Source organism: Phaseolus vulgaris, chromosome 3 (assembly GCF_051622355.1).
Source record: "Phaseolus vulgaris cultivar YP4 chromosome 3, ASM5162235v1, whole genome shotgun sequence".
NCBI lineage: Eukaryota > Viridiplantae > Streptophyta > Magnoliopsida > Fabales > Fabaceae > Phaseolus > Phaseolus vulgaris.
This window is the reverse complement of record NC_143500.1, coordinates 3,755,966-3,770,076: the sequence shown is the minus strand read 5'-3', so window position 1 is coordinate 3,770,076 and position 14,111 is coordinate 3,755,966. Positions and strand designations below refer to the sequence as shown.

Genomic DNA, 14,111 nt, shown 5'->3' with positions numbered 1-14,111 from the left:
ATGATATAGAAAATAATTTATAAAATTTAATTAATTTAAATGTATATAAAAATATTCTACATTTTATTATTAAAATACTTTTAAAAATAAAAATAAATTTATAAAATTATATTTTGAATTTTGAATTATTTTTTTTACAATTATTATATTACTCAAAATTTTAAATAAGTTATTCCAACAATATCATTTTTTTCGCACTTTCATTTTTAATCCAGTCATTCAAATATTTTGTATGTTCCCTTCTAATCCAAAGATTTAACTCTTTTTTTTTCTATAAATTGAAACAAATTTTAAATTCAAGTTCGTCTTATGTTTAACAAAAGGTGATCATTACAACAAATTTAATATAATCACATTTATGTATAGATTTAAAAAGTATAGAGAAATTTTTAGTTATTTGATAGATATAAATTTAAATGGAATTATAAGATAATATATCTATAATAACTAAATTATCCTTATTATTACAAATTAATTTTAATTGATTAAAAATTATAATTTTATTATAGTTAATAATTTTAATTTTTTTATTGGTTATTATTTATATAATTTTATTTTATAAGTAGATTATTATTTTATAAATTTATTATTATTATTTTATAATTTTATTATTACTTAAATAATAATACTTATTATTATTTTTATTATGTTATATTATATAATTATTTTATTATAATAAATTAATAAGCAAAGTTAATTATATAAAAAAATATAATATGTATTTAATATAATTATTTTATTTATAAATATAATAAAATATTTTTTATATAATCTGTTATATGTTTATTTAATTGATTATGTAGCAACTAAAGAAAAAAATGTTATCAAACTATCATTTTCCTAACTCACCTAACAACACTTCAACTAAAAGAAATAAATGCATATAACATATTCTACATTATGAGCAACGTTTTCTCTATATACATATTTAATTGTTCTTTCTTTTCACTTTTTTTCTAATATAGTAATATATTTTTTGTGTTTATCCTTAGTGTTGTATCTAGAGTAAAATGCAACATAATTTACACGTGAAAGAAAAAAAAATACCACCTGGCAATTTTTTTTTTACTGAAAACTGGTAATTTCTTTTTCTTTTTTCTAATAAATATAATTTTCAAAAGTATCTTACTCTAGAATAATAAAAAAAACCTGTTTTGTGAATCTAAATTTCATTTTTTAACACGTGAGTTCTTACAACATAATTTTTTCTTTCCTTTACAAAATCATAAAGACAAAAATAGACTAAAATAAAATATTTATCTTAATTTTTATGTCAATTTTTGTATAAAACAAACTTTAAAGTCAACTCACTAATAAACATAATAAATGCTTTTTCATTACAGGCTAAAAGCAAGTTTGGTATTGACTATTTTGTTTTAATTTTAAACAACAAAAATATAATCTCTTCCTTTCTTTTTAATCTCTCAAATTAGACCTAACTTTCGCATTTTTTTTACAAGTTTGAATTCATAATGTCTGAAATAACTTGGTTTCATGCTAAATACCTCTAATATGAGTAGAGAGTATATTCATAAACATTGAAACAAAATGATCAATGACAAAGGTAGTTTTTTAAAACAAATACAAATTAAGAAAAAAATATTACAATAAGATAAATGAAGTAATTGAAACTTATAATAAAAAAAATATTATCAATTGATGACAACTCATCTTATCATAAGAGAAAAAAAATAAACACCCTTATGTCTTTAGTTAAGTTAGACTTAAAATAATTTAAATAATTTATTCATCATTTATCTTCATTTTCTGTTTAAAAAATTAAATTTAATAAACTTATATTGAGAAATAAATATAAAATACAATAAGTGCATTTTAACAAAACATTTCACTGTTTAAGGCATTTTAATGTGGAAAGTTTGATGCCAACAGAGGAGTTTAAAGATTCCATTTTCATGTAATTTGTGTCAGTGGCTAACAGACTTCATAAATTAATGTTACCAAATTGGTTTCACTTGGTTTTTGTTCTTTGACTTTTTTTTTATTCAAAGTATGGAATTAATTTATGAATCAAACTACATTATTTGTCCTTCAAAATCCAAATTTCTGGATATGTCACTCAGATTAAGGTTATTTTAATGGCCTTAAAAAATAAATAAACAAATAAATAAATAAATTTTAATGGCTTATATCCTCTATCATCTTCTTCTTCATGTGGTGGACCATCTCTCTTTGTCTTCTTCTCTCACTGTCAAATCTTTAATAAATTAAAATAATTAGAACATTTTAGCTTGACTTTTTAGTGATGTTCATGGTCTCTATTTACCAGAACCAGAAAAAACAAATAACTATTAACATAAATGATTTCATAATTAAAATTTTAAGATAGAAAGAGGAGGATTAATTGAGTTTGACATGTCTATATTTTGATATTAATGTTTTTGTTGTAATTGTTGTGATATGTTAGCCATTTTCATTACAGACTTGAAATGAGCTTTTAATTTATTTTTCATTTTTAAGAAGTTAATGATTTTATAATACTTTTACTTTAATAATATTTTTTCTAATTTTTTCCAATAAAAATTGTTTTTAAAATAAAAAACCTTTTTTTTAATTTATTTTATGACTATAGTTTTATTTAATATTCATAATTTTAACATTTATGTTATATCAATTCGATGTAATAGAAATATCTTATTCTTATAAAATGTGGACTTTAAATTTGAGATTCTAGTGATAGTATCTGGAAATGTCTGAAATTAGGGAAATGAATATATCAAACACATTGAATGAAGGTTGTGGCATGTACAACTATTTACATTAAACTTTTTGGTTGAAAATTAGCTATAGACATAGTGGTGGTTGTTGATGAAGAGACTTGAATGTACCTAGACCAATTGTATTCCAAGCCTTTTTAGGTCTCTTTTGCTTTCAAATTTAATATTCACCAAACACCCTCTTGTACATAAACATTCATATGAAATTAATATAAAAAAGTTACATTTTTTTTCTTAAAAGAGATGTTTCTTATAAGAGATGCAACTATGGTCACTCAAGTACTAATGGGATCATGTATATTATGTTTTTAAAACTTGTTGTAAGTGATACAATTGAGCTCAGTCATTGGAAGGATACTTAAGTGTGAAGTAAGTACTCTTATAAGTTTTCTATCGGACGTGAGTTTAATCTATAGAATTATCTCGTATGAAAGTTTGCTTCAAAGAAAATAATAGAAATATACACTTAAAACAAGAATATAAACTAAATAAAAAGGGGAAAGAACAAGAACATCTCGACGATTCAAAGGAAACAAAGAAAATAATGGAAGAGAAGGACTATGAATTGATGTAAGATGTCATGTCACTCGGAGAAGCTCTAAAATAGGTGTTGATAGAGTCATCACTCGATCCAATAATTCAAGATAGGACTCAATTGAGAAGATAACTCTTTTTACTAAAAAAAATATCTTAATTCTTTAATATATTAAAGTTGTTGACAAAGAAAATAAAAAGTAGTAATTATAGGATACATAGTCGAAATTACTACGTAGATGTAATGTAAATGCACCTTAAAATTACATTGAAATTTAAACCTAACATCTAATGGCTAAAAATTGATCTATCCTAGGGATGAAAGTTCAAATTTCAAATTTCAAAATGAAATCAAGGAGAAAATAAATTAGTTGGCCAAAAATTGAGGAGAATGCATTTAATGCTTAGTTATGCTCCTTTCCCATTTGTCTTATCCTTTTTTTTGTTCTAAGGTGCATAAATTATTTCATAAGGCATGTCAAGTGAATGAAGTTACGATCGAATTATGGTGCTTGAATCTTTATACTCTTAAATAGAAAAAGTTGTGCCTAAACTACGAGTAAGTAAGTATCTGATGTAACAATTGGTGTCAAAACCAAATTCATGAGTTTGATTATTAAGGAAAACCTTTTGCTTAACTTTTCTTTACCTTGTCGAATGAATCCCATGTGGGATGAATGAGCTTCTTAGCCCTCTAATGTTCACACCCTACCTTATTGAGTTTCATGGGTTTAATTACAAAAATTGTTATTTGCATCTATTTTACTCAAGAAAGAAAATATAACCAATTTCTTAAAACGTCAAAAATAACAAATCATATTATTTTATTAAGATATAATTATTATTTTATATATATATATATATATATATATATATATATTTTAAGTAATTTACTCATAATTTATTGTGTATGTATTATGTTAATAATACATAATACACCAAGTTATAATATTAAGATCTAAATCTTATAAAACTTCCTAATTAGAGTAGGTTGTGTCTTACACTGAGTCATAAAAAAAATATTTTTTATATTAAAAAATATATATTTTTACCAACAATCAAATAAAACATTAATGAATTTTTTTATAAGAGTCTTGCATTGAAATAAAAATTCAAACTTTTATTTAAAAGTGATATGACATAACATAACCCACACAAATTAAATTAAAATCTTTAAACTAACTTTTACAGTAAAAATATCTTAAATATGTCATGCAGTGCAATTGATTTTAAAGTATTAAGTTACTTATTTATATATTTACTGCTGAAATTGTATTTAATATTTAAAAATAAATTATATTATAGATAATAATAACAGAGTTGTTGTAAGTGATAATATGAGTAGTAGTTAAGACAATTTTATGTTTTATTTTCTAAATTTATTATTTATTATATTTATTTATTTATACGAACTAAATATTGTAGTGACGTGTAAAATATACCATATACAATTAGTAACCTAGGTTCTACGTCCTAAATATTTGAAAGTTAATTAATAGTCATTTCACAATTATATCGTACTAATTCTATAAATACTTTACCTTTTATCATTCAATATAAATATTTTTAACATTGTCAATTAACAACAAATATACCAAATATAAATTTAAAAAATAATATTATGAAAAAATGATAAATGTATAAGTATACGCAACAGGACAAAACTATATAACTTTCCAATTAAATTGTGATGCAGATTATTTTGTCAGTTTTCAACCAATTTCTTGATGAAAGAAAAATGAAATAAAATACAAAATATGTGAAACTATGTAGGACACACACTCACACACGTTTACGGATACGAGTACGAGTACGGATACAACACAGATATTGATACGATATATATACGAAGATATTCATAATTTTTAACAAAGATATATATAATTTTTAAAATATGTAGGATATGAAACACAAATTTATATATTATAATTTATATAAATTGATAATAAAAATTTATGTGTACAATTTATATAATATTTTTAATTTTTAAAATTATATTAAAATTATTATATTTATTATAAATCTAACAAATATTTTTTGAATCGAAGATTTTATCAATATTGTATACAAGTATCTTACGGATATACCGTATCTTACCAGATGTGGGTATCGGTGTCGAATTCGTGTATCCCCGCCCGAGTAATATATGTGAAATGAAATAAACCAAAATGAAGGAGACGTGTCCCACCCAACCAACTTCCTTTATATATTTCTTCCCTTTTTTCAACGGAATTAACTCTTCTTTCTTCCATCCTTCTTCTTCTTCTCCTTCTTCCATGTGTTGATGTCACTCTGAAAATCTGCTTTCTCACTTCCAAGATCTTTCCTTTCTTCTCCTCTCTGGGACCTGCTCTCAGTTTGTTCCAACCCCATCACTTTTTCTCCGCCCAAATGGAACAACAAAGAGATTTGGCACTTACCCAGATGAGAAAATCCGTTGAGAAGCTTGGTTCTTCTGCAGAGGTTAACCCAATCTGTTATTTTTCTTATGCAACCTACTCACTCTGTGTTTCTAGTTCTACTATTGTTCTTGATTCTGTTTTTGTTTTTATTTAATTTTTGGTTAAAATTGGTGTTAGTTCTTATTTTTAATCTTTGCATTTTCTTATAGTATGAATGTGAAGTGTTGGTGGCTTTTTTCTTTTAAGTTAAATTAGGTTTCATACTCAGAGTTCGTTAGGCTATTTTAGTGTGAAACCATAGCATATATATCACTGTAAATAGTTTTATAGAGTTAATTTAAGTTTAAATTTTTAAATTACACTTCTGATGTGAATTTTTCCTTCCTCTTTGTGGAACTAAGAGTATTCAAGTGAGAGACAAAATTCTTAATTATGAAAGAAAGTAGTAAAATCATTGTTATTTTTTGTACTTGGGAACTTTTTGAGAGTCTAGAAGGATTCTTAATACACTAAAATAATAAATGTTATTGCATGATGCTTTCTGAAACAATCATTTTCATCTTTTTTCACTTTCCTTTTCCATTCATATTTCAAACTTTTCTCTCTTTTTCACTCTCTCTGATTCATAGTATTGTACACATTCTGTAGGGGTATAGTGACCATACACTGATAAGGTTTTTGGTTGCTCGATCAATGGAAGTGGAAAAAGCAGCAAAGATGTTTGTGCAGTGGCAGAAGTGGAGGAGTGCCATGGTGCCTAATGGATTCATTTCAGATTCTGAAATTCCAGATGAACTTGAAGCAAGGAAGATCTTCTTGCAGGGCTTGTCTGGGGATAAATTCCCTATCATGATTGTTCAAACAAACAGACATTTTCCTGCCAAGGATCAGATTCAGTTCAAGAGTAATTTCCTTCCCTTCTTCAAACTCCATTCAATTCCAAACTCTAATTTTTTTATGAAAAGAGTTTTTAGGATTAACCATGTTCTTAGTCTGATGAATTTATACATATTTTCTCATTAGTTTCAACACAAAAATCATGTTCTGTGTCAACTCTGTTTGATCTAGTTGGTAAAATCTTATTGAGTTTATGTATGAGTCCTCAAATTTATCTTCCTAAGCTTTTTTGTACCAAAAGATTATTGTTTCCTTTTGATCATTGGTTAGAAATGTGCAATTATATAATGATCCTATTAAAGAGATTGAAGATATACTTAAGTCAGGATTTTATTATCATTTATCTTTATTTTCTATTAAAAATTTTAAAAGTAACAATTTTATATTAAAAAATATATGTATAAGGTACCATAAATGTATTTTTTAACACAACTTTTCACTGTTACATGTATTTCTTCATCTTTTGGATAACCATGTTATCCTTAGGCTTTGCTAATAAATAATTTCAGGATTTTATCATCATTTATCTTCATTTTCTGTTTCAAAAATTAAATCTCATAAACTTATATTGAGAAATAAATATAAAATACAATAAGTACATTTTAACGAAACATTTCACTGTTTAATGTATTTTTCAGAAGTGAATGTGGAAAGTTTGATGCCAGTACATGGAGTTTAAAGATTCCATTTTCATGTAATTTGTCTCAATGGCTAATATTCTGAAAGACTTCATAAATTAATGTTACCAAATTGGTTTCACTTGGTTTTTGTTCTTTGACTTTTTTTCTGTTCAAAGTATGGAATAATTTATTAATCAAACTATATTATTTTTCCTTCAAAATCCAAATTTGTGGATATGCCACTTAGATTAAGGTTATTTTAATGGCTTCTCTCCTCTATCATCCTCTTCTTCATGTGGTGGGCCATCTCTCTTTGTCTTCTTCTCTCACTGTCAAATCTTTAATAAATTCAAATAGTTAGAACATTTTAGTTTGACTTTTTAGTGATGTTCATGGTCTCTATTTACCAGCCATAGAAAAAAAAAACTATTTACATAAATGATTCCATAATTAAAATTTTAAAGATAGAAAGAGGAGGATTAATTGAGTTTGGCATGTCTATATTTTGATATTAGTGTTTTTGTTGTAATTGTTGTGATATGTTAGCCATTTTCATTACAGACTTATGAAATGAGCTTTTAATTTATTTTTTATTGCTAAGGAGTTAATGATTTTATAAGATTTTTACTTTAATAATATTTTTTTTTCTAATATTTTGCAATAAAAATTATTATTATTATTTTTTTAATTTTATGACTAAAGTTTTATTTAATATTCATAATTTTAAAATTTATGTTATATCAATTCGATGTAATAGAAAGATTTTATTCTTATAAAATGTGTACTTAAATTTGAGATTCTGAAATAAATATAGACATATTTAGTAAATTTAAGATTCTGGAAGAATGCTAGGAGTTTGCATATGATCTTCAGGGAACTTTTAAGAAAGAAATTTTTATGTTTTTATAATTTTTTTTATAAATAAGTTAATTTTAATTTATGGAAATGTTTATTGTTTTCAAAAAAATTTAGAAATTTTATGAAAAAAATTATTCAAAGATATATATGTGATTAAATAGTTGGCTCTTGCCATTGTAAGCACATTGAACCACACATGTTCAGTCTTTTGAAAGGGTGTAGACCTTCAAGCATCACCTAAAACAAAAAATGAGGTAAAACAATAAGAAGTCAAGATACAATGTAACTATAGAATATGTTATATTTTCCTTTTCATGCTTCCATATTATTTCTCCATATTGTTATATTTGATGATTATCAATTTAGTAATTCTTAATTGACTTTTAATTTGGTTATTGGGGGATTGATAAAATTGTTTCACTACCTTCTTTAAATTTTTCAAGTTTGGCTGACTGTCCTATTCTGTTCATTGATTCAGAATTTGTTACATATATGTTGGACAAGACAGTTGCAAGGTACTGTGATTTCACTAACACTGTGGTGCTTTTATTTATAATAATTAACCTATTTTACTTTTTTTTTATGGTTATGTGGTGATAGATGATTGTTTAAATTGGCATGTCAATCTAGTTAAGATGTAAATTTTTACAGTGATACGTAACATGATAGCTTTTACTTAATTTGAGATGTCAGTTTTTACCGTGATACAATTTTTACTTAAAAAAATAATTGACCTATTTTCTGTACATTGTAGAAGTATTCTAGCTGCTTTAGGAGAGGCTCATTTACACATGGATATCTGTTTTAGGACTTAAATTGAAAACATCTAAAGTGATGTAATGAAAAGAGGGAAAATGATTCAAATCCAAAGAGCATGCAAAGATTATCTGAATCAGACAGATCTTTTTGTTATCAGCAAATAATAAATAAAATAAAATGAGACACTTCAGGTTGTCCCAATCCTTATACAAATAATTTTAACACAAGCTTTTTATCACCCAACCGACTGGAGATTTAACAGACATTACAAAACATCTACCACATTAATATATCATAACGAGATACAAAACGGTACATACAATAAGAGAGAATGAGGTGAATTTGATATTTTGTTTTTTAGTGCTTAAAAACTAAATTTTAGATAGTAGAGGTGGAGGTAGAAGATGGTAAAGTGCAAAAAAGAATATGAGTAACACCAAAACACAAATTCTTTCTTTCTACATTTTTCTCACCCCATACTATTTATTGATTCATTTAAATATTCACAAATCATTAGGAGAGAGTTCTAACTAGGTAAATTTTTTTGAAGTTTTGGGAAAGCACATGTGTACTTGTTCTGTTACAATATCTTTGCCTAATTTTTAAAATAAAGGCAATTCATTGTTTTACCTCCTAACTACAGTAAAGGTTGTATTATCAAATAGTAATTTTCATCTGTGCTCTCTCTTTATTCTCTTAATCTGATAGAATGTTAAGAAATTAATATTTGATGTTTTTCAACTTCAGTGCTTTCAAAGGAAGGGAAGTAGGGAATGAGAAGTTGATTGGGATTATTGATCTGCAAAATATTTCATATAAAAATATTGATGCACGTGGGTTGATCACAGGATTTCAATTTTTACAGGTAACTTCCATTTTTTTTCCCTTGAAATTTGCATGCATTATTATAAATGCCAATATGTAAAATCAGACTTCCACTTTATTGTAATTTTGGTTAAAATCCCTGTTCATATCATGTCTGAATTGGCATCAATATAGTGTGGCATTTTATCAACATTCATTGGAAAGATGAACAGAGGATATAATCTAATATTTTTTCTGTTCTTGGTTGAACTGCAGAATTACTACCCTGAACGTTTGGCAAAGTGCTATATTTTACACATGCCATGGTTTTTTGTGAGTGTTTGGAAACTAGTTTCTCGTTTCCTAGAGAAGGCTACCTTAGAAAAGGTACTTACTATATCTTAAGAGGAAATTTTATGCTTGTGCACACTTGTCATTCATGGCTACATGCATCACCTCTTTTCTAATCTCCCATTCTCCATTCTAATTTTATGATTCTCATAGTTTAATCATATTTCTGAACCAAATGAAAATCAGCTACATAATCAGAACTCCTTTTGAATCAGAATTGGGACATAATGTCTGAATGTGACACAATAAGGTAGATTTAGTAACAAATCATATAGATACTAGGTTTCTATAAGAAAACTAATATTAATTTTGTGTTTTCTAGTTCTTAGTTGTTTCTTTTTGTACTTATGATCTTTTAATTTATCTTTTCTTATTCTAGTTTTTATGAACTTTTATTTTACATTATATCTCTTTAACTAGATCTAGAATGAGTCTACTGATTATATATATTCAGACTCTTTGTTTTGATCCAAGTAAAGAAAAGAAAATAGAAGAAATATTCTTTCTCATATTTTTTGAGGTTTAAAGTTTGGATAAAGAATAAAAATCAATTTTGCGTTATACTACATGGACGGAAAACATATTTAACCTTTTAATAATTGAAATGACTTATGGACGAAAACATATTTAACCCTTTTATTAATTGGTATGAGTGAAGAATAAAGTGAAGGTTACACATTCAACCTTACTTTTGTTGGTACCTAAAAAGTATGGTATTTGAGTTTTGAATTTTGTTTAACTTGAATGAATTCCTTAGTTTAAGGGTCTAAATGCTTTATGTTTAAGTTCATGAGGTTTTGATGGTGGATGCAGATTGTAATAGTGACGAATGAGGATGAGAGAAGAGAGTTCATAAGAGAGGTTGGTGAAGAAGTTCTCCCAGAACTATATGGTGGAAAAGCCAAGCTTGTAGCTATCCAAGATGTTGAATTGCCACCACTGCAAAATGGATCAATAAACTGATTAAGGTGATTTGCCTCACATGCAGTTATGTCCTCTATCATTGGAGAGAAAAAAAAAGAGAAATGATTTTCTTCAAATTAAAATTACTTTATATATAAATTAATTTGTAAAAGTTCTCTTATATAATTTTTCTATTTTTTATTTATTTTTAACTTATGTATAATCTATTTTAACATATAAAAAAATATTTTCTTTTTTCTTATTTTTCTGAAGTACAAGTTTTTAAGAAGAAATTTAGAAACTCTAACCCCTATTATCTATCACAACTTTCTTTCACATAAAATTGTTAAATAGAAGTTAATCTTGTCAAAAAAATATAATTTCATAATTTATCTATTATCCATGCAATTTTATAGTCTTGTTTTCTTTATATTGTCTTAATTCACCTTTATTTTATTCCAAATCCATTATTAACTTTGAAAGTAGTTGTATGTTTGTTATATTAGAAAAAAAATGTTCCTATTTTTTCTTTTATATAATAGTAGAGGTAATACATATACTAAAATTGAATTATTTTTCTTTTTCTAAACCCAATTTAAAAACATATTTTTTAGCATTTAAAAAAATATTTAATCATAAAATTTGTTGGGTTAATTTTGATTCATTAAGTATTGACCAAAATATCCAACCATAAAACAAAATGGACACACTTGTTCAAATTTGTTTTATTAATGAATAGATTGAATGAATGTAGTTATAGATGAACTAAATTGATGCAACAAATGAATATAATATGACTTACACATCCACATAATAAAATGTTGCATAATTTTTTTTTAAAAACATAATAATTTTTATTATTTGTTATTCTTATATATTTTTCAAATAATAAGATACTATATATAAGTATATGTGTGTATATGTAAAAGTAGTGAAAACCAACATCAAACATCGAAGTGAAAAATTAATAAGAATACTTTATTATTAAAATAAAATCACTACCCCATTTTAAAAAGTAATTAAAAACCATTTATACAATTGTTGCCACTCTTGAATAATTTTTGGATAAAAGATAAATTATTATACAACTATATAATTTTTTTTAACACTTCTTATTCCTATAACATAATTTAATTGAAAAGGAGAGATGAAATAAACAATAATTTAAAACTATTAATGAAAGTAACAAAAATAAATATAAAAGTTATTAGACTCTATAAACCACGTGAACAAAATTGTTTATATGTCATTTTAAGTCAATAGGTATCTTTTTACCTTCCCAATTTAAATTTTCTCATTAAATAATTAATTCTTAGCTTATGCACTTCTCACTATCTTAAGTAATTAATGTTAGAGAAAAATATAACTCACTATTTAAAAGTATAAATAAAATATATAAATTTGATTAGATATCTTTTTATTTTAAATGTAACATTTCTTTTATTAACCAAAGAAAAAAAAGTATTAGAAATATATTTTTAATGCAATATTTATTGTTCTCATGTTTACTTACTTTCTTTAACAGGTGGAGTTGGCTCTCATTCCTCTGACCAGTGTTAAGTTCATTTGTCATTGTGATCCACAACTACACTAATATTTAGCAAATTCCAACTTATTTGGAGAATTCAATCTAAAGACATTGAGTTTCTCATAAAAACAAATAATATATAATGATAAATGATTGATAATAAATTAAATTATATAAATATTGTGTTCTTATAATATCTTACATTTTTATTAATTTCATTCTTGATAATTTTTTTATTCATTAAAATAAAAAAAATAAAATGAGATACTTTAAGGTTATCCCAATTCTATACATACACTTCAGGAGTGTCTCGATCCTTATACAAAGATGGCTAAGGTCAACATGCTCAACACTTGACCTAAATAATGTATAAATAATCTTCTAAATAACTTTTCATGCTTATTTTCTATTTGAAAAAATTATAATAAAAAACATTATAAAATAAAATTGAGTTGCCAAACAAGAAAAAAAAATTAAAAAACTTTCTAAAGATTGAGAAATATTTATGAGTCTATTTTCACTATTAGAAAATTACTAAATAAAAACTAATTTATACACAAAATAATTAGTTACTATGTTAACTAAATTAGATACTATTTTATAGATTAAAAAATTATTAGTATGTAAAGTAGTTTTTAAATTAGTATCTATTTAATTAATTAATATCTAATTAGTTATGAAGTTTTAGCTATCAATCTTAAAATCTTACTATTTTATAGATTAAAAAATTATTAGTATGTAAAATAGTTTTTAAATTAGTATCTATTTAATTAATTAAGATCTAATTAGTTATGAAGTTTTAGCTATCAATATTAGAATCTAAATTAATTGGTAATTAATACCTTGATAACTAATTAGATATTAATTTAAACATTAATTTTTAAATTTTATTAATAATAAAAATTATTTTAAATATCAATAATTTTTTTAGTTTTTAAAATTAATATTTTATTTTATTAATATAGTAATTAATTAGTTTTTATCTAATAATTTTATTGTAGGTTGATAACTTTCTCACGTTTTATATCACATAAGTTTAATATACTAAGATCTAACAAAGGAATTCAGAAAAAAAAAACATTAAATTTTTCAGTAAAACCAAATAAATTATATTTGATTCTAAAATAAGTAAAATTTGTAGATGTTCAAAACTTGAATGAGATATTTTAGATATAGCTTTTGTAGTAAAAGAAAGGATATTAGTGTTTACCAAACTATAAACAGAAACTTTTAGTACTCCACTGTTCTATTATCTCGTAAAATTACCATGAAGATTGAATTAAATTAATCATAAGTGATTAAAGGAGTTTAAAACCTTTATAATAATATATTGGAACTTAAAAATTCATATTAAATTAGATGTGTCACATTGTACTGGTATCTACATTTTAATCTGTATACGTAAATAACAAAAACGAAATTATATTTAATTAAATTAGATAATATTTTAGAAACTAAAAAAATTATCAGTATCCAAATTAGTTTTTATTACTGATAAATAGTTTCTAAATTGATATATCTAATTAGCTACTAATTATTTAGATTCTAAAATTGATAGCTAAAGATTGATAACTAATTAAATATCAATTTAGAAACTATTTATCAATATATAAACTAATTTAGATATCAATAATTTTTTTAGTCTCTAAAATAGTATTCAATTTAGTCAATATAACAACTAATTAATTTTTTTCTCTAAATTTAATTTCTTTTTAATGAT

The 14,111-nt window shown here is 24.0% G+C and overlaps 1 protein-coding gene across 1 annotated transcript; it reads left to right on the top strand.

Annotated features, from left to right (window-relative positions):
* Positions 1 to 5,446: 5,446 nt before the first annotated feature.
* On the top strand, positions 5,447 to 12,569 carry LOC137806149 (Sec14p-like phosphatidylinositol transfer family protein). The gene is made up of 7 exons (XM_068606124.2): positions 5,447 to 5,732; positions 6,320 to 6,575; positions 8,525 to 8,561; positions 9,553 to 9,670; positions 9,886 to 9,996; positions 10,774 to 10,928; positions 12,389 to 12,569. The coding sequence occupies exons 1-6, from the start codon at positions 5,661 to 5,663 to the stop codon at positions 10,921 to 10,923; spliced, it is 744 nt and encodes a 247-aa protein (XP_068462225.1). The 5' UTR covers positions 5,447 to 5,660; the 3' UTR covers positions 10,924 to 10,928; positions 12,389 to 12,569.
* The last annotated feature ends 1,542 nt before the right edge of the window (positions 12,570 to 14,111 follow it).